General features: G+C 46.2%; 1 protein-coding gene across 5 annotated transcripts in view; it reads right to left on the bottom strand.

The window, feature by feature from the left end:
• Positions 1 to 21,647, bottom strand: part of SETBP1 (SET binding protein 1) — a 359,343-nt gene that overhangs the window by 160,986 nt on the left and 176,710 nt on the right. For all 5 annotated transcript variants that reach the window (XM_081801330.1, XM_081801326.1, XM_081801329.1 and 2 more), the window contains one exon: positions 14,128 to 14,181. In XM_081801330.1, the coding sequence (XP_081657456.1) occupies positions 14,128 to 14,181 (54 nt within the window). The remainder of the gene's footprint in view (positions 1 to 14,127; positions 14,182 to 21,647) is intronic.

Genomic DNA, 21,647 nt, shown 5'->3' on the forward strand with positions numbered 1-21,647 from the left:
GACACCCCACTGGGATGACTTTTGATGAATGGCATCTTGGAGCACCCTGTTCCTGGCGGAGGCCACGTCACCAAGCCAGAGCTTGTCCTCTGAGTTCACCTGTGAATAAATGCTCTCCCCAAAGACAAACAGATCCCTGAACCCTTTCCAAGTCGTGCTGATGAGGAGGCTGGATGCAGCAGCGTCCCTCACCGTTGGTTGTTGAGTTGCCGATGCAGAGTCCACATGGCATGATTTGATGCTCGCACCTCCATTTAATGCTTTGTATGTTATCTTGTGATTTCTGAGGACCACTACTGTCCCCAGCGGTTCGCAGGAGACACGCTCTGCCTCTTATCTGAGAGCCAGGGACGTTATCTAAATAGCTGCCACCTGGGGCGCCTGGGTGGCTCAGTTGGTTAAGCGACTGCCTTCGGCTCAGGTCATGATCCTGGAGTCCCGGGATCGAGTCCCGCATCGGGCTCCCTGCTCGGCGGGGAGTCTGCTTCTCCCTCTCCCACTCCCCGTTTGTGTTCCCTCTCTCGCTGTGTCTTTCTCTGTCAAATAAATAAATAAAATCTAAAAAAAAAAAAATAAAAAATAAATAAATAAATAGCTGCCACCTGCAGAAAGGCTGGTGTCAAACCAAATGCACTGGTTGAAGTACTTTTTTTAGGGGACACAACCATGTATACAGACACATGTGCATGTGTGTACATGCACACACACACTCCTAGAATGAATGATTTGCAAGGCTGCCAAAGCCCATAGCATGAGCCATGCTATGCGAACCCGATGTCCTACGGAACTCTCCCCTGTCGCCATGTGATTCCGTGTCTGCCTTCCTATCTGAAATAGGACCTGCCCCAACGCTGGTCTGGTGGGCAGGGCGCCTTCAGCAGCAGCTGGGAGAGGGAGGGCTGGGGGAGCCCTGGGCTACTTGCTTGGATTCACTGGCAGCTATCTTTGAATTCAGGAGAATCCTTACTTCCCCAGGCGAAGGGACCTTTACCGTAGTTGGGAAGGAGGAAGAGGCAGGTTAAAAAAAAATAAGATGACACAAAGGTTGCTTGTCACAAAGCAGACGGATGAGAATGGCTTCCCATTCTCCTCCAGGCTCTGGCCTCAGATGACAGCTGAGCACAAGTGGAATCAAATCAGCCTTTAGCTCTTCGTCTGCACCCCCAGCAGCCACAGATACAGCTTCCACGCCAACTGTCAGTCAGGCCAAAGCGCTCAGTAAATGCCCCTGATTAGCGCCTTCCTCAGTCGGGAGTGTAAATGGAGAATCACAGCTCACTCCCCAAAGTAGCTGGAGCCACACACCCGTTAATTTCTACGGAGCCAAATGTAACTAGAAAATGAATGTTCCTGTACACTCTCCAAATTTTATTTCCCTTGCTAAAATGTTGGGGGGGAGGAGGGTATCTTCCTCTCTTATGATCTCTTCTCATATTTGAAATGATCTGTATGTTTGACATCCAACCAAAATGATTCTCAAAGGGAGACAATGAAGGCCCCCGCACCCCCACTTGCCAGTATTTAAGGCTTAATGAACTCTTGGCGAGTTCTCTCCTCCCAGAGCTTCATGTTTTTTATTACTGTTTGATGGTGATCTGTCCAAAGCTCCAACATGCCAAGAAGCCTTGCTTGTAATCAGAAAAAATATATTTATTTACTGGTGGCATGATCTGGCCAGGTTTTCTAGAGATTGCCACACTCACTAAAAACTACCACACCCAGCTGTGCTCTTTGTATTTAAATCCAGGGAGAGGGGCACTGGGTCCAGCCTGCCCAGGCTGCTCCCGCCTCCATCTCAGAGATCATCTCCCTCAGCTGTGTATGAATCTGGACTGAGAGGAGTACGTTCGGAGCTCGAAGGCTTTGGGTGCAAAATATGCTCTACAAATGCACATTTGGAGTAAACAAAACCCACCAGGCCCCTGCAAGAGTCCGACGCCTGACTGCACTACACACATCACGGTGGGATCTGCAATCGGCAAAGTAATTGGTGTTATTACAGCTGATGGGGGATTTCTGATGCTGCCCGATCTCTCCTTTGAAATAATACTCAGCCATTTAATTTGTCCAGCTCTCGTTTGGCTGATTGCTCTTTTCCGCTGGAGTTTATCAAGAATGAAACGCACTGTCTCTCCAGACGCCTGCAGGCTAAGATTTCACAGGCATTTCTGTTTTCTACATACCCCCCCAACTTGTCTTACTGCCCCCACGCCTTGGTCTCCTGTCACAAGATGCCAGTATTGCAGGAGGTTGGAGGCAGGGGGTGGGGGGGACCAAACTTCAATGTAATTCAAAGCTGCCTACTTCTGGGTCCAACTCCAGAGGTACTTGAACACTCCTGTTAGACCATAAAACAATGGTGAAAAACAAGTAAACCTCCAAAGAGTTGGCTGTACTAAAAAAGGCTCATGAAATTTGTTAGCTCCAAAAATCAGACAAATGATAGATGACACCTTCATTATAACCACAAGGCTAGAAGGCATTAGAGAAATATAAAAATGTGGATACATGCATTTTTGTTGAGTGACCTATTTACACTCCTGGTATACACACATGCATGCCTAGAGTGGGTTCTACAAATACGTATTGAGCATGTACTTTCTGTTGGACGCATGCACATTCTCTCCTTTACATGATGCTCATCCCCCACCCCATTCCTCACTTTGGCACTTCTGCTGCTACCCAGAGGAAGGGCAGGAAAGCCAAATTTAGCCAGCTGTGTTTTCTCACAGTACAGACAAGGCTGGAGTCTGGGCACAGACCTCTCATTTCCATCAGCAAGCTACTTGCTCTGTCAGCGACAGACTGCTTACTGGAGATAGGCTCCTATGGCCAGGGCGCCTCTGTTCCACGGGTGCCATGTCAGTCTGACAGCCCACAAAATCTAGAACCCACAGGTTCCAGGAATCATGCCTTGCCTCACTTTTAATATAGAAACAACTGAATTTATGGATCTGAAAGCCATCATATAAAATCCCCCCCAAATCTCCGATCCCTAAGACAGTCTCTCTGAACAGCCCCCATTCAAATGCCCTTTGGTACAGTTCCTCGCTGACTTTTCTGGGCACTAAGTCACTGTGCCTATGATTCTACAACATGGCTAGAGCCAAAGTCGACATCCGGAATTATGCTGAGGATCACTGGACCCAAGGGGGTTCATTCAGATGAGGCAATACTCTGGTGGTTGAAAAGCTCTTGGGACTTTTGTTTAAGATCATTTTTTTAAAAAGATTTGTTTATTTATTTTAGAGGTGGGGAGAGGCAGAAGGAGAGGGAGAGGTAAGCCCAAGCAGACTCCACACTTAGTGTGGAGCCCCACACGGGGCTCAATCTCAGACCCTGAAATCATGACCTGAGCCAAAACCAAGAGTCGAATGCTTAACTGACTGCACCATCCAGGTACCCCTATTTAAGATCATTTAAATACATATGGCTAGTTCTTCTCCATGGGAAAGAAAGGAGATGCTAATTCAGAAAGTGCCATGGGTGGTAAGAGAAGGAAGCAATCAATGAAGACACCTCTGGGTGTTCTTGTCTTCCAGCCAATGGTCCCTCTCCATCCCTTATCCATTCCTGTCCATCTCCACCCTCCTCCGTCGCCTTCTAGGGTCATTCATTCAGAGCCAGAGTGTCTGCCATTGCTCTCTTTGATTGGTAAGCGTAATACACCAGGTAATGAAAAGATTAAGAGAGATCTAGATTTTTTTGTTTGGCTTTTACGTTTTTTAATTCTTTGGCAATCCCAAATTCCAATCTAGAGCTGCAAGTTGTGCTCAAACCTGACTTGAGCAGTCCAGGGTCAATTCTAATTACACAACTTGTAAGAGTAATAAGCACTGTAGCTCACACTGATGAAGTGCTCACCAGATGCCGGACACTATTCTTTGGGTCTATCTATTCGATTCTCCCCAAAATCCCATTGGAAAGGTACCTTTCTTTCACTAGTGAGGAATCTGCGCCACAGAAAAGTGAAATAACTTGTGGAGGTCACGCAGCTAGTAGAGGGCAGACCTACGATTCTAACTTATCAGTTTGCGCCCAGCACTGGTGCTCTTAACTATCAAACATTAAAGCAATAGTTAATGTTCCCTGTGCCAGATATTGGATACAGAAGGGTGGGAGAGGTTTATGTTCTATTTCTAAATAAGCATCCATTTTTACTAGTTACAACGATAAAGATGATATCGGCAACACATCAAGTTTTTCCATCTCCTGCATCATTGGCTCGGGATACCTGTTGTTGGTTTTGCCAGAGGTTCTGACAAATATTTCCAGGAAGGTGGGAGATGCAGAAGGAAGCTCATGTGCAGAGCTAAAGCGGAGGAAGGAGATGGTCATTAGTAAGGAAATACCAGAAAAACTATGGTGGAGGTTGTTTGCAGGCTTAATACAGCCTCCAGACACAAGCCAGCAGATGGCTGAAAGGCGCCACTTGAGGACTGCAAGCTGTTCTACTAGGAGGGGCCCTTCTCCTGCAAGGGGGCGGGGGGAGTCTCTCACACCTCTCCATCGATCCCTTTTGTTTGGAACAAGGTGGTAGGAAATGGGTTGGGTAGATGGGTGACAGGACAAGAGGGCTGAAATGTGAGCTAGGCAGTATGGTTGGAAATAATTTAAAAAGTGAGTTGGAGCACTGGGCCTTCCTCTTCATGAGGCAGGCTTGAAAATATCCTGCTAAAGGAAATATGAGGAGGACATCTTCTTTCAAGTCCTAAGGTGGTCTGTGAATTTGCATTTCCTGCATGTGAGTCATTTCTGATCTAAAAATGTAAAGAACAAAATGATGCATCATTTTTAACATCTAGACACAGGGAAATCTGACACTGTGACTCAATCCACCGATAAACACACATATTTGAGATACAACACCAAATATCAATGACCCCAGGCCTCAAGAAAGCATAGCAACAGGGAAATTTTTAAGTTCCCATTGCAGCCCCTTAACCAAAAGGACTGGAGAGAAAAACAAGAATAGGAAACCAGAAACATGAAGACAGTGGAAGAAGTCACAGAGTAATTAATGTGTTGAGTCTCAAGGGAGGATAGAAATCATCCAATCCTAACCTTTGTTACTAAGTTTTTTTGTTTTTGTTTTAGACACGAAGACTACAGTTAGAAGAGAATCCCATTCAAAGTTAATCCCCACTGGTTGGTTATATTTGGTTATATTTCTATTCTGAAGAGTTGAGCTTAAATTGGATTTTGAAAGGCTCAATCATTTTTGAATATACTAGCAGGGTTAATTTATGTTGATTCCTTTGATAAAGTGGAAAAACTTTCTGCATATGAATAACCCCTCCTTTCCCAACACCCACCTGCCATCCATCAATTTTCCTGGTGTGAATTTCGGACATTAGGTTGGTTTTAAGTTCAGCCCACCTGCACGAGGCCCTCAGATGGTCAGAGCATCTTGGGAGAAACAAAATATTCACCAAAGTCTAAAGAGATTTAGTATCCCAGGAGAACTTATCAAGACTTCAGAATATTCCACTGAAATGCCAGACACTCTGGAAACACCTGGAGAATTTCTTTCTCCAGGACCAAATGCCAATGGTGTTTTTTTTTTTTTTTAAACAAAACATTAAAAACACTGTCAAGACAGACAATGCAAAAATGTATACCTGTAGTATGAAGCTGCTGATTTCATATAAGTAAGTGTCAGCTGAGTACAGGGTAGGTGTATGCATGTGAGCAAAACATTTTTGTTAAAGATGCTCTGCTATTGTCATAGATATCCCTGTCTGGAAAGATAAATAATTAAGTGGGTTGCCTTCGGAATTATGGGAAAAGATCCATGTTTTGTGTAGGTATCCTACAAACAGAAAGACACCTTTGTGGGTAGAGCCATTCTGTGGAGGGAGGGGGAACATTATTTGTAATACAAATATATTCACATGAACTCACAGAAAAAGGCAAAGAAAAACAAGAGTCCAGAGCCTACCCTTTTGATAAAACTAGGAAGCTGTGTAATTAGAACAGAGCTTCTCAAACGATTATTGATGAATGACCAGATATTTTTACCCCGACCCATATTTTTGTAGGATTACTTTGGCAAAATATAATAAAGATAAATTAGTAGGAAAATGATCACATGTGTGGATGTCATGGAAACATCAAGTGTCATAGAGGTTTCTAAATACTCCGTTTCTAGTTGTATCTCATGCTGGGCCAGTGACACACACTGGACAGGCCAGCACTAGTCTGCAGCCCCCACTCTGAATAGTACTGAACAAGGAGCAGAGGTACACAGCGGCTGATAGAAGGCAAGCCAGAAGAAAAGTCTGGAGAAAAGCAGCGTGGCTCCTGAAGTCAGGGGCTGTGGTACGCTGTCCAATGAAATGCATTCTCTCTTGGGGTAGCCTTGTAAAGCCAGCTCTTTTCAGGTGTCTTTCTGAGTCCAGAAAGAACATCTAGGCAGCAGAGGAGACCAGAAGCCCAAACACTATCTATAGTTTAAAACACTGGGCGAATCCACAACTGTTGAATGAAAACAGCAGACGAAGCGCACAGGCGTAGGCTTGACCGAATCCACGCATAGCTGGGCTCCCTCTGCCTGGACAGCCGTTTCTTTCTGATTCAAGGGGCCTGATGTGGGGGTTAGGGGCTAGGGGCGAGGAAAGCACATGGCACATTCCTGACACAGGGGAGACACTATTTCAATGTGGGGTCTTACCTTCCCTCCTCTTCAAGACTTTCTCTGTGCTGCAGTGTTATCTAGAAAATGAGGAGGTGGCTTTAGGTCCCGGGGAGCTTCTGCAAACACCAATATCTGGGCACCACCCAGACTAACTGAATGGGCTGAAACCTGGCTCCTGTAGTTTTTACAAGTCGCCCCCCTCCCCCCAATTACTGCCCCCCTTGCACTCAAGGTTGAGAACCAGTCCTCTAGCTGCTCACTAGTGTCTCTCCCAGTTTTGAAACGGGGGGAGGGAGGAAGCACCAGTAATGGGACTTCCTTAGGTACCGTCTTGCTTTGGGATGATTCTTCCCCACATGGAAAAGCAGCTATTATGTGGTGAATTCAAAACGTGCCAACCTGTTTCCTCATTGTTGTGCGTCTGAGACGAGAGACGACACTGTCTCCCTCTGCCTCAACTCAGTTCCCTCCTCTGGAGAAGAGGCGGCAACCTTCACGATTCTGTATTTGGGAGTTTGGGAAGGACGGGGATGAGAACAATGGAAATTCTTTGCCAAGATGGAAGTATGCACAATGCTCTGCAGCAGTCCCCTCCACTACTCTGAGATGTGCGGACTGTGTTCTCCTGGAACCTGGCGAAGCTCAAGAAAACTCAACAGAATGTACAAAAGTGAAGAGGAGGCTGCTCGCCTGTGTATTACCAGTGGTCAGTCTGGGTTTGACTGATCTTAACAGCAGGGATAAGCTCTGATTCAAGGTGGCATGGCGGAAGTGGTTTAGGACACAGGAGCTTGATCCAGACTGCCTGGCTTCAGATCCCCATTCTGCCACATAAGGGCTTTGTGACTTGATCTTCTCTGCTTGTGAAGTGGGGACAGTATTTTTACTGATTTCACAAAGATGTTATAAAGGTTAAATGTGATAATACATGTAAAGTTCAGAGAACACTGGCCTCTAGCATACTCTGAGTAAGTCCTTGTCACACGTACACTCAACCAAAGGCAGGGTGAACATGTATTAACGACAATTCCTGTTGAGTCCAACGGGGGCTGGATGTTCTGGAAAATCCAGAAGGACAGGCAACTTAGGAACTCAGGGATTCATGCTAACAAGAAAGCACCTGGGAGAGAACTCTTAACTCCTCAACCTGCCCTGCTACTTCTCAGTGTAGGAGCACCCATCTGTAGCAATCAAAACACAGAGAACATCATGAAGCCATAGGCTACTGTCATGGCCCCTTCTCTGGAGATATCTTTCTCCTCAGATAACTCCATGGCTACACCTTCCTAAAAAGCAGCTTCTCCTCACAAAATATTTGGGGTTCTTGCATTAAAAACTTCTGGGTTAGGACTCATGGAGCCCAGGATATTTTGCAGATGGTTCTATCCCCTGACAATGTATCAGCAGAACTGATAGTAAGGCCTGAGGAAAATGGAGTAAGGTTCATTTAAGGATGACAAAGCTCTCCTCCTATGAACACTGGACCGTAATTATTCTTAATCCAGGGATGAACACTGGAGCTTCTAAGCTTACACTTCCTTCTGGGCCCCCATTTTGGTTGATGGCATCCCTATTTCTCCAATCAGCCAAGTATTTGCCAGCTCCACTGATTGTCCCTCAGCAACAGTCCCACTGACCGACGTCTCAAATGGACCCAAGGCACAGGCTCATTACTGGGTTCCCTCTTCACTTCATCCCAACTACCTATGAGGAAATTGTCTCCCCTCGTGGCACTGGCTCTTCCCCACCCTCAAACCGTCACTGGCTCCACCATCAGATGGATTATAAATTCTAAACTCTGGATCCTGATTCAAATGAATCAACTGTAAAATGACATGTTAAGATAATCAGAGAAATCTGAATATGGACTGGGTATCAGAAAATATTAAGGAATTACTGTTACTTTTGACAGGTGTGATAATGGCATTGTGAATGTGTGTGTGTGTGTGGGGGGGTGTTTAGCCCTTATTTGTTAGAGAGGCTTACTGAAGTATCTATGAGTGGAATAACATGATGGCTGGAATTTTTAAAAAATACTCCCCCCAAAACTTAAAATTGTAATTATATAAATACAAAATTAGATAGATAGATACATCTATCTATCTATCTATCTATCTAGGAGTATAGATACAGTAAGATTGGCAAATGGTAATGGTAATTGTTATGGAAGCCGGCTCAGCAGTGAGCTGGGCAACAATCATATCAGCTCCAGAAAGCTGACTATCAAAGACTTTGCAAACAGGTTGTTAAACCATTGGCAGCTTAGAATTGGTCACGGTGGGGATACTTACCCACAGAAATCAGAAAATGCTACAAACCAGGGCTTTTGTCGCAACAAACCACTGAAGTCGGATAATTGATAATAGAAGTTGGGTAATATATGGAGGCTTATTGCACCTACTTTGGTAGGTAAGTTTGAAAATTTCAATAATAGTTCAGTTTTGAAAAAATCTGACTATCTCCCCAGACATTTAAGACCTTCTGCAACTTGGTTCCAACCTAATTTGTAACTTCTATCTCTACTCCAAGTCTCCAGAACATTCCCAAGCATCTCCACCCTTGTTTTGGGCTTCAGCCGGCTTCCGCAGCCCTGGAATGAGTTAACTACCTCACTCTCACTATCTTGGCCCAGGTACGATGACACCTCTACCTGGAAGACTTCCTATCTCGCTCTATATAGATACATTTTCTCCTTCTCCGGAATTCTGAAATAATTTAACCTGTAGTTCTCTAATGCAAGAAAAATTGAATTCACTGTGTGCGGCAGGCATCACGCTAGGCTGCTTTCACAACATTGTCCCATTTGATCCTTACAACTATCTGTGAGATAAGCGACACAACTTTTTTGTTTGATAAGGAAAACGAGGACTAAAGACATGAGGTAACTTTGCCAGGGTCACAAAGCTGGTATCAGTGGCAGAACATTACAGAACTGACGAATTCTGGGGAAGCATCTGCACAGCAGGGAGCCCCACATAAAGGTCTCCATGCGTGCCTTTGAATAAAATGGCAATTCAGTGACAGAAAGCCATTTTCTCAACACTGAAAAATGTCTTCCTATGGGTCCTGATGTACTCCCTCCTCACCTTCCACTACCATGTACCCTTGGCCATAAAAGCAATGGACATTTTGGAAATTCCTTAAAAATGGCTACCCTTGATAGAATAACTATTACACTTGCCCCATGAGATCCTGTCATGAGGCACACGGGAAGTAAAACTCCATTTTTCTAAAAGAAGTAGCCTTCTTTCCTCTGAAACAATGGGGAGTCTATAAAGTAGGTGAGAACCAAGTGCTTTAGTGGGCTTGCTCCTCTGGCGGGAATGCGTCTTTTCAAGGTCACTTTCCCCCACTGAGGCTGGACATGTGAAACCCTGCGTCTGAGTGTGGGCCCCATGCTATGATTAGTTCTTCACCACATTCCCCACCTGGGCTGTCGTAAGTGTGCACACCAGTGCCCATGGGCACATTCACATGGACACTCCACTGCAAAATTTAAGAAGCCTTCATATTGGGGCACGTGGGTGGCTCAGTCGGTTGAGCGGCCGTCTCTTGATTTTGGCTCAGGTCACGATCTCAGAGTCCTGGGATTGAGCCCCGTGTCAGGCTCCGCGCTCAGTGAGAAGTCTGCTTGAGGATTCTCTCTCTCCCTCTCCCTCTGCCCCTCCCCCCCCCCACTCTCTCTCTCTAATAAATAAATAAATCTTTAAAAAAAAAAAAAAGAAGAAGAAGCCTTCACATCCCTGCAGGAGCCAAGAAACAAAGCGCTAACTGCCAAGAAGCCTTGGATGCCACTTGTATCCTAGATGAGGACAATGGATTCAGCATTTGCCTGGGATTGCTCCTAGAGATCTCCTGCTCCTGGAGATCTCAGCCCGCAAAAGTAATGCAACGTCTAGCAAGGGGGAAGTGGTAAATATATGATGAGACCAGCAAGCAGACAAAAATGGCCAGTTGCTAGAAGATTCTTCAGTGACATGAAAAGCATGCAAACAAAGAAGAAGGTAACAAAAAGCATATAAAATATGATATCACATTTTTAAAAATCCAACAGATGCATATATATCGATGTACAACAAAGACCATAAGACTATACCGCAAAATGCCATTTTCTAGATTTCTGGGGTGGAGTAAGAGATTTTTGATGTTTTTCTGTATTTCCCCAAATTTCTTTTTTAAGTTATATTTTTTAATAGTGTCCATCACTGCACAGGTTACAAATTTTTTTTCTCATGATGAGAACTTTAAGACTTAGTCTCTTAGCAACTTTCAAATATACAGTATTATTAACTATAGTTACCATGCTGTACTTTACATCCCTAAGACTTATTTATTTTATAACTGGAAGTTTGTACCTCTTGACTCCCTTCACGCATTCCAAAATTTCTACTGTGAATACCTGTTACAGGTTTTATAGTGGGGTGGGTGGGGGCGGGGGGGAGAAAGAAAAAAGAAGAATGGAGAAGAAAGCATATAATTGGTGGATTTTACTAATGGGAATAAGATGCCTGCTTTTATTCTCATGGCGGGTGGAGAGGGATGGTCGGGCAAAAGGGGATGAGGGTCCTCATTTCCAACCATCCAAGGACAAGAAGAAAAGGAGACTCACTGTGTCTGCTCCTTCAAAAGGCAAAAGAACAAGAGAACAGAAAATAAAGATGTGTTTTGGGTGGGAACCAAATGGAACTGAAGGGCCTGAGAGGTTTAGATGTGAATTTCAGAAGCTTTTCCACCTGGGCCTTTAAAACTTGCTGGGAATAGCCACCTGTCAGCCCCGGCCTGACTCTGGGAGATAGTTCTCCCCTGTGCGGTGCAGAGGCCAAGTGCACCAGGCTGGAGAGAACACCCACTGTTGTTTGGAAGCCTTGGAAGCTTTAGCATCTGCCAGCAGGCTGGTCCTTGGAAGTAACGTGCTTATTTCCAGGAATGAGCATGCTGTCTTTACAAACCAGTAATCATGGACAGAAAGACAGACAGTCACTTCCCTACCCTCCTCTTCTCTATGTGGATGCAGAAAGTACAGAGACAGAGAGACAGAACAGTCTAGTGCAATACAGTTACCGCTCCACACTTTCAAAGCCAGGGACCGTCAAAGATTAGCGAGGACATTGTGACTCTTTTCCCTAAGTGGCTGCAGCAGGAACAGGCACCAAGGAAAAGAAAACCCTTTACATGCACTTGGTAAGTGTGAATCCTGTGAAAGCTGACAGGCCCAACTACAGTGACCCCTGGGGGACGTGGGGGGTCCTCGCTGTCTCAGTGAGTTCCCCTCCTGAAAGTCCACCACACTTCCTGGAGGGGAACGTGTCCGTGAATTACTGCAGACATCGGGATGTGTGGGGCTCAGTTTCATCTGAAACTAAAAGAGGAAAATAACAGAAGCCAACAATTTGGTGCAGTGGGGCTGAGGGAAGGCAGCCCAAAGCATGTGGGCAGCATTCTGTTTCTGTTCAGAAAAGCACCCAAAAGGGTGGTGTTGACTTGAGACACATCCGGGCCTTTTTGATTTAGGAATAACAGTGAAGAATTAACTTTGATCTGGGCATTACACTCTGGCCACAAGATTCCCAGGGCTTCCTGGCCTCGGGAACACGCATCCTGAGCAGTGAAAAGTATGCATTTATGTCTCCAGCCTCAGGGGAATGACACACAAATGGAATAAAGTGGAAAGGTCGGACAGAACCAGGGGAGTGAGCCATCTGCACCAGCTACCGTGGGGTTATCTGTGAGAGCACAAAAACTGCCTTTCTAGCATCATGGCCTCAAATGTTATGGACGTACCCCAAATATATCTAACTTTTCCTTCCCTTAAACAATTCACTTTAAATCTAACATCTAGAAATGTGGCTCGATAGACATGGGAAGAATATGACCACCTTAGAAAGAATCGATGCCAAAACCATACACACACACACACACACACACACACACAAACACACACCCCTTCCACAAACTCTGTCTCTACCATGTGCCTTTTCAAGCCACAAAACATCACACAAGTCTTTTTTCCTCTTCATTTTTATAAATTTCTGGATAAAAATGAATCTTTAGCTGGGATGCCACTATGTGTGAGTGTAGCCGTGGACGGGGTATGGGTTGATGTTGATTTTCTTATGTTTCTGTTTCACATTCCCTTAGCTCACCTGCAAATTTGTGTGAATATGTGAATAAGTGATTATCAGTTGTCAATAGTTGCCAGAAGGCTTGCTGGTTATCTATTTTTAAAACCTCGTTGCATCAACAATGGATCGACAAGGATCCACCGAGGACACCTCACCCCAAACCAGCAAGGATTCATCTTTGACTCTCACCCTTGGAGCCCTTTGTTTTGTTCATTCTCTTTCTCAAACCCCTCACTTTCGACTTTGTTCTTGTCCCCAGCTCTCTGTGTGATCTGGGGCCACTTCTTACCAGGACCCCAGGTCCTTAGTGCCCCTGCAGGATAAGGGGACACATAGGATGTACCCCACATAGAAGTATAGTGAGGGCATGGTGAGCTCTTGGGTGTGAAACAGATTTAAAGAAGAAAACATTGCCAATATATGGAATTCTTGCTACTAGAAAATGACTTGCTCTGTCCCAGAAGGTGTCTGCCATGAGTGATGTTATCTCCTCACAGAGGTACGGAACAATGGGAGCCTTAGGGCAGGCACTGGGTTGGAAAGGTGACAGAAAGGTTCATATTGAAAGAAGGACAGGGGCAGGGATGGAGGACCACAGCTGTCTCTTTTGGGTTTACCTCTCTTTGTATACATGCTCTGTCTCAACTGGGGTGTATGGGGAAGACAAGGACCTCTGTGTGTCTGCTATGTATTTGTGTATGTGTGTGTGTGTGTGTGTATGCTTACATGTTCCTGCACTGACAGGAGTCCCCTTCCAGAGACAGGGAGGGTGATTTTCCATCTTTATCATCACCAAGGAGTTCCTCAGAGAGCCCTTGCCTGCTCCCTCCCATGGTCTGCCCGTGATGACCTCCAAACAGCATTCTGGCCAGAGACAATTGTGGGCTATCTCCTGCCCATGATCAGCAAAACACAACCATCTGCCTGTGCTAGAGTCTGAGATTGACCTGGCTGCCACACCTCGACTAAGTCATTTGCACACAAAGAGTTCAGAAATGTAAGTATACTGTCCCCAAAAAGAGAAATACAGGGGAGAACGCCAGCCCGCCCTCTACGTCCTTGGTTTAGCCTCTTCCTCTGCTAGGCTGCCCACCACCATGTATTACAGACATCTTGGCCTATGTTTTCCCCCCACTATAAAATATTGAGAGACAGCAGAAAGAGGTGGCTTTGTTTGAGAAGACATGAGGGAGAAGATGAAGGAGAGGGCAAGCTCCAGGTCATTGTCAAGGTTGACAGTGTCAGACTGTCAGAGAAACTGGAGATCCATTATAGGGGTTTCTGCCCTGACCCCAGCTTCATCTGCTCACGACCAAACTATGGGGCATTTCCCTCTCCCGAGCTTCACAAAAGGATCAGTGGACTTACCTGTGGCTGAAATCCTTTGAGGTCGCTGGCTGCAAGGTCACTGGCTGTGAGGAGCTGGAAAAGAACAAAGGAGTCTTCCTGAGTGATACTTCTCCAAGTCTGCCCACAGTATCCCCAGGACAAATGATCAGCAATGGACTTACCCCACTGCCCAGATCTGGAGCTCGAGAAGCAGAATCGCAAAAGGCAAACATGCTATTTCTGGGCTAGGAACCTAGACCCAACAGCCTTCTCACCTTGTGTCCACCACACCTCTGACTTTACCTCCCTCTGCTGCCCTCTCTCTATGTGCCACCAATTCTACTAAGGGTCTTAAATTACAGATCAGGGACTACGTGTGGACTTCGGCAGGTCCACAGGCTCCTGAAATTGTGCATGAATTTATAGACGAATAACACTTTCTTAGGGAGAGGGCCCTGACTTTCTTCCTACTATCAAAGTAGTCTGTGATACCAAAGCTAAGGAGACAGATATAGACCATCTCCTCTGGGAGGGCTGCTTCTTCCTCTTCCTCTCCCCCTTCCCCCTCCCCCTGCTCCACACCTCCCCTTTCTTCTCCTTCTCCTCCTTTTTTTTTTTTCTTCTTCTTCAATCAGACCAGTAAAAATAACCCTTCCCTTTACCCACCTACATGTGACTCAGTTTCCCTTCATCATATATTACCTTTGATCTTATATACTATTTAGGTGTTCATGGCTTATGCCTCCAATTGCCGTGGTTTAGATATTTTCTGTGTCTCTGTGTTTAATCAGTATTAAAGGGTCAAGTTCATGTTTTGATATTTTTGCATCCTCTCCAGAAAGCACTAAATAGAAGCATACGATTAATTACTAAAATAATCACATTCTTTATTGTTGCTCAAAAATGCTGGGAAATTGTAGGATAAAGAGAAAAAGGGCAGATGCTTATTTTGATTCAAGGAGTGTGGCTGCTAGCTTTGTTAGGCCTGGAGAGCGTTTGCGAAAAATAGGAAAGATTTCATGTTTGCTGTAACAATATTTTGTTTGGTTCAAGAAAGAGAGGGAGTCATGCTGGGCTCCAGTGCCTCCAGCCTTCAGGAAAGCTCAACTGGGCTGTTCAGCTTCTCTATATCACTTTGCCAAAAATGATACGTAAAGTGGTGTTAACTCCGGCACAGAGCAGAAATGAGGTGGAGAATGTACCCGCTGTACCTTTGTCCCCACACCCAGTCCTGAGGGCTAGGTTCCCGGGGCTGCAGGTGCCCAGAGAAGGTGGCATTCATCCTGACGGACAGCCAGCCAGATTGGCCCCTCTGCTTGTTATGAAATAGCCACGCAACAAGCCACTGGGGCACTTGACTAGTCACCAAGGGCCAAATCTAATCATAAGACAGTCCCCGCCTTTAAGGAACCCACAGTTGGGTCAAAGGAGTAGATATGTGTATGTCAGTGTGAGCAGAGGGTAGCAGCAGAGTGTAAGCACCGAACTGTGCATACACAGAGCAAGAGAGGTCAGGGCGCTGTTGCCGAAAGAACACGGAGTCTGAACTGAGCCTTGCAAATGGAAAGGCAGTAGGACAAGGCGGTTCAGGTGGGGCAGCTGCAAGGGCCAAGACATGGACAAAGGACGTGCCCTTCCCGACCCTGCTCCCTTGGCATCTCCTCATGCCGGCCACGGCACACATTAAGGAGGAAGAAGGGAATCAGGAGACACTGAGGGTCGAGGATGGCCGGGGTATCCAGCAGAGTGTCTGTCGCTTCCCCTACTTTTTCTTTTTTAATCTTACAACTGCCATGTGAGATAGAAAGCAGCCCCACTTTACGGATGGGAAAATTGAGACTTTGTGGAGGATAAACAGCATTTTCTAGGTCACACAGGTAGTACATGCACTTGGGGTTTAAATCCAAAAATCTATTTTCCCAAAGCTCATCCTCTCCTGTACAATGATGCCTCTGGATGATAGCATGCTGGAGATAGATTTGTTGAGGTGCCATGTGTAGCAAATAGATGAGTGCTACTTTTTTTGACAATGTGCCATAGGCAGTAATATAAAGCATGTCCCGATGAATGACCACTCATGGACCCTTCTTCCAGACATTCTTTCATTTAATTGGCAAGGACAATCTACTCTTCCGATCTTATCAATGCAGTCCAGGCCTCTAACTTGAGCTTGAGCAAAGGTTAGGGTGGAGCTGGGGAGGAGGGACAGAAAAGTTGGAGGGAGGTTTGAGCATGGGAGTGACCACTGCAAGGGCAGAGCCACCAACAGGTGTTAGCATATAGGACCAAATCTCGAATTCTCTAGGCTTTGGGAATCCAGCAGGCAGGCACCTTTCTCCCCCACCCCTACCCCCCGCCCCTTAACAGAGTTCACCAGACAGAGAGAATGCGTGAGACAAAACATCTACTTCCTCCTAGCTCTGAGATGCTTCATCTGGAAATCAACCACAAGCGTGTTCAAAGCATCTCAACATATGCACTATTCCCTCATGTCAGCGCTTTTGGGATTGAGAAGTTGCCAGATCCATCTGTTTGGATATAGAGATATGGCATCTTTGGTTATTACTTGTTACTTCCCTAGCTCAACAAAATAAGGATCTATCCTACCTTCCTGGAAGCCTGATATCCTCTTTCCTTCTCTTAAAAGGAAACCAGACGCATACAATTTAGTTCTTAATTGTTTAAGGGTCTGTTTTGTGCTGTCCTGTGTATTTTTTATTTTTTCACCTAATAAGACCATGCCCAGTAAGACCATGATTTATATCTTATGTAACTTCTGCATTCCTCAAAGTGATGAGAGGAGTCTAGACAGGTGATTAGTCCGTAAATACCTGTTGACCAAATGACTTAAAAGGAAAGTGGGGAATACTGTCAACCTAGAGGTGAGGGCGAGAATGGCTCAATTGCTGAGCCTGGAGAGCAGAAGTGTGAGAGACGGCTTATGACACCCTTCAAGTCGACAAGAGGAAATGGCACTCAGTATCTAGAGCATTTCCTGCATGAAGTAGGCACTCAGATATTTCAATGAATTAATTAACTTACATGATGAGAGCAAGCTCTTCTCTTCCCACTGTAGGTTTATGAGTGAATATTGGCTTATACTTCAGTAGGTGTCAAAGGTTAAATTGAAGGAAAGATCGGATGAAAGAGAAAGAGGTTGAGCAGTGAAGGAACCCACTACCACACTGAGAGGGGGAGCTCCCCTTCCTGGGGATGAAACCATACAATGGGCCCGGGGCCATTTGGATCTGTTAGCTTATCAAAGGTGGGTTTGGGGGAGGCAGTGAGGAAGGTATCAAGTGTGGTTATCAAGTAACTTCTAGAACTCCTGAATTCCTTACCTTGGGGATTCTGACTACTTCCCTCACAATCTAGCATGCATTCCAGGTGTTATCTGACCTGGGAAACAGCCCAAGGCGAACCCTGCGACCTCCTCCCTCAAGGGTTCCTGAATGAGCTACGTGTACAGAAGTCTGCTTCTCCCCAACATCCAGCCAGGAACCCCTGCCTGCCTGGCTCCTGGCTTCTACCCTTGCTGTAACCAAATACATGAGCTCTCGGGCCAAACACAGACCCCACTCCTTGACTACTCCCCTCTACCAAGCTGATTATTTCCTAAATGTCTACACATTCTGCACCCAGGAAGGAGAAAGGGCTGGCCTTCAGCACTGAAGTGTCGTGCTCAGATGGGGCTTAGAAATACAGGACAGGAAGTCCTCCTGTATTCTGCAATTGCAGCCCACCTAGATCTGGACCCCCAAAGAGTTTCAGGACCTGAAGGAGACAGTTGAAGTTCTCTGGGTGGATGAGAAAAGTCACCGTGTCCCCAGTGGGGTCAGGAGGCACCTCTGCTAGGGAACTGGATCAAGGGAAGGTGGTCGAGTCCGAGAGCCCCCACTGGGTCCACCTCTCTCTCCCTTCAATCACAGCAGCTTTGCTTTTCTCTCTTTCATGTCCACAAATTAATTTGGAGTCAAATGTTCTGTCACTAAAACAAATTTAAACCTTCCAGACTAAGTCCTTATTTTGCAGAAGTTCATAAGTGACTTCTCAAGATCACGCGGCTAGTTAACAACAGGCCTGGGTGAGGCCTTTAACCTCCAGTCCCTCTGCAGAAACCCCTGGCCCCAGACACAGCTGGCTGCCTGCCTCTGATGAAAGTGAGATACATGTGTGCAGAACACAGGGGAAACTGAGGCCTGGGCAAGAGGACACGAGCGTGTCCCTCCACAAAGCCACTGCCGAGGCCATCCTCCTCCAAACCATCCCCCTACTCAGAGGATGGCCTCATTCTGTCCCACTGGAAAAAAACGTTCCCTGCCCAGAGCAGCCTGGCAGTGTGTAGGGAGGGATCCACGACAGGGAGGCAGAGAGGGAGGAAAATGCAATCTGCCATGGCTCTGGGGACTTCAATCTGGCTGAAGTTAATGAAAAGGATCCTGCCTTTTCCCAGGACTGCTAAATGTCTGCACTGCTCCCAGCAAGAGGGTTGAGCGGGTGTTGGGGGAGAAGGGCAGACAGAATTACATTTAAAAGGCAAAGGAAGGAGAAAATTCTTTCATCTCCCTGGTGGAGTGGCCAGCGTTCCTGGGGCCCTGTCTCAGACCATTCTCATTCCTGACACGTCTTGCTGTTCTCTGGAACGGTCCACATTCAAAATATTAGGATGATGACCCTGCTTTCCATTTTTGAGGAGCTGCAATTTCTCTCTTGGCACAGTTGTTGTGTTTTTCTTCTCTTTTTTTTTTTTTTTGGTCTCTCCAAGCCTAAGGGGCCGGGGCTAGGGAGCAGAGAGGAGGATGAAGGAAGCTGTGGGGCCCTGAGGGGGCGAGAGAAGAGTCTCTTCACCTCCTGCTCTTCTGCCACCCAGCTCTCTGCGTGGGGGTCTCCCTTTGCTTCCCTCATCCAAAGTCCCCTCCATCCAGCTTCAGCCAGCACCATCTTGTGCCCTCCAGCACTGCCCCTCAAGCAGCTACCCTTCTAGCTGCTAACTTCTACAGCATCCAAAGTTTCCTTCAGAGGAGTAGAGGAGACAGCTCCCTTTCCTCCCTATGCCCGCCTGCCCCAGGAACATCATTTCCCCTCTCCTGGCCCCTGGTCAAAAGGACACATCTCCTTTGGGGCAAGTGCAGCCTAACACATCCCCACAGATCCCCCAGGCTGACCTGGGACACATGCATCTGGGAAGGGGGTCACTGACACAAAAGGAGGGGGGAGAAGGGTCACCCTGGACATCTGTCCAGAAGGATCTCAACGTTGCAGACATGCAGCTGGACAGATTGAAGCCTGGTTGCGCTGAGGATCCTCTAGGTCATTTGCTCTTCCCCCATATTTCTCTCTTGTGGGCCAGAGAAATAAATGATGGCATGGGAGATGGATGGGTGGGTGGGTGGGTGGGTGGGTGGGTGGATGGATGGATGGATGCATGGACGGATGCATGGGCAGATGGATGCATGCACGCATGGATGCATGGGCAGGTAGGCAGAGAGATAAAAGAACAGAGCAGAGATGGCTTTAGGGAAATAAATGCTCCATTTTTAAACTGTCTTTAAATATACCATCCTTTCATTAAATAAAACATCTACTTAAGGGGCGCCTGTGGCTCAGTCGGTTAAGCATCTGACTCCTGATTTCGGCCAAGGTCATGATCTCAGGGTCGTGAGATGGAATCCCATGTTGGGCTCTGTACTCAGCAGGGTGTCTGCTGGAGATTCTCTCTCGCTCTCCTTCTGCCCCTTCCCCCACTCACCCTCGTTCTCTCTCAAAAAAAAAAACCCTTCTACTTAACTCCCTTTACACACACACATTCAATCTGTTCCCCTTTCCTATTTTATAGGAAATGGATCTTTTTCTCCCTGTTCACTTTGTGAAGTGTCACTTGCTTCCTCCTTTGTCTACAGGATGGAACCTGAATCCCCTCCCAACCCAGCCCCTCAGCCCACACAGTACAGGACAGCCTCTGTGGAAGGCACTGTCCCAGCAAGCTGAGACAAACACCCAATCAAATGTGTGACTGAGTTTGTTGGAAACCAACTAGCCCCACTCTCTAACTTGGCAAAAAGGAAACTGAGGCTCAGAAAGATTGTGAGTCACCCAGTGGATAATCTGGAACAAAGCCAACCCTATGTATGCAACTGAGAGCAAGTTTTAGATGACCTCACATGGAGGACTGGGAGACTGTGAAAGGGCCCGGGGAGCTGCAAGGTGAGTCAGGGGTTAAGACAGAAAAAAGGGAAGAAGGTGAAGGTGATTTCCACCAAGCAGAAGGCTCTGGAAGCACCCACCAGCAGTGAGCCCATTGCTCCACTGGCGCCACAGAAGGAAATGTGGAAAGTGGAACAGGGAGGTGAAACGGAACCGTCAGGTTGCCACTCCTCATAGGGCCGATAAATGGCCATTGCTGTACAAAAGGGTATTAGTTAGACTCGGGGGAAGAAGATGCGTATCCTAGCCTGGTTTCAGCTCAACTCAAGGTGGGATCTGTCATGGGCTCACTTCACCTGTCCGGGTCTTCTTTTACTGCCTATAGAATGAATTCTGTGTTCTCTCTGACCCTACACTTCTAGCACCCCAAAGTGTCCTTAGCTCAGGGATGAAAAAGAAATGGAACAGACTGTCTCTAGTTTCTTCCCTCTTCTCTTTTCCAGCAACTCTCCCCGCCAAACGCACACCTTTAAGAGGCTGTCTACACTGTCTGGAAGAATCCCTAATCAGAAGGACGGAAGGGAGGGCGGTGGGATGGTCTTGTACTGCATCTCTATTACTGGACTGGTGTGCAAACAGGAACTTAGACAGATGGTCACTCAGACTGCGATACAGGTTCATCATCCCAGTGAGCCTGCAGTCACATCCACATTCGAGCTCAAGGTAAACAACCTTACAATTCTGAAAGCATTAGTCCACCTGCCAAAACATTTGGGGTGTGTGGTATAGAAGCCAAGCAGCTGGCTTCCCATCAGCCTAAGAAACAAGTAACACACTTAAAGCTGCCATCCTGGTCCAGCTGAGTGTCCTTTTGCTAAATCCCCTCAACCCTCATGGAATTTTAAAGGTTGAACCTGAAACCACTGACAGCTCCAGCCTTAGCTATGGAATCCCTTCCCAAAGAGCAACAAGGATGACTAATAATAACTGAATATAACTCTAAGCAAGCCTAGTCTTGATTTCTTATTTATTTTTTTAAATGACGGGGTCTAATATTTACAGGTGAGATCTCTAACAAAATCCCCTAGGTATGCAGCCAAACGAGCTTTACTTTTTTTTTTTTTTTAATTCCATACATAACCTTGCACATATAGTCTATGTTCTAATGGTGGTATGTGTATTTGGTTATTGTCCAAGTCACAACTATTTCCACTTCTGAGTGGGAATGTCTTTAATCCTTCTTCTTGTAGATTAGAGCTATAACCACAGACACCTAATGACAGAAGAGGACTCTAACGCCCTAATCTAGAACTCCCTGAGACAGTGAGTCTTGTTTTATGTTACTTCAAACTGGTGAACTTGTAGAAGCTTGTCCCATCCTTTTTGAAATTTCCATTAGAATTATTTTTAAATGC

This window comes from Leptonychotes weddellii, chromosome 13, assembly GCF_054177405.1.
Source record: "Leptonychotes weddellii isolate Sample4059 chromosome 13, ASM5417740v2, whole genome shotgun sequence".
NCBI classification, from domain to species: Eukaryota; Metazoa; Chordata; class Mammalia; order Carnivora; family Phocidae; genus Leptonychotes; species Leptonychotes weddellii.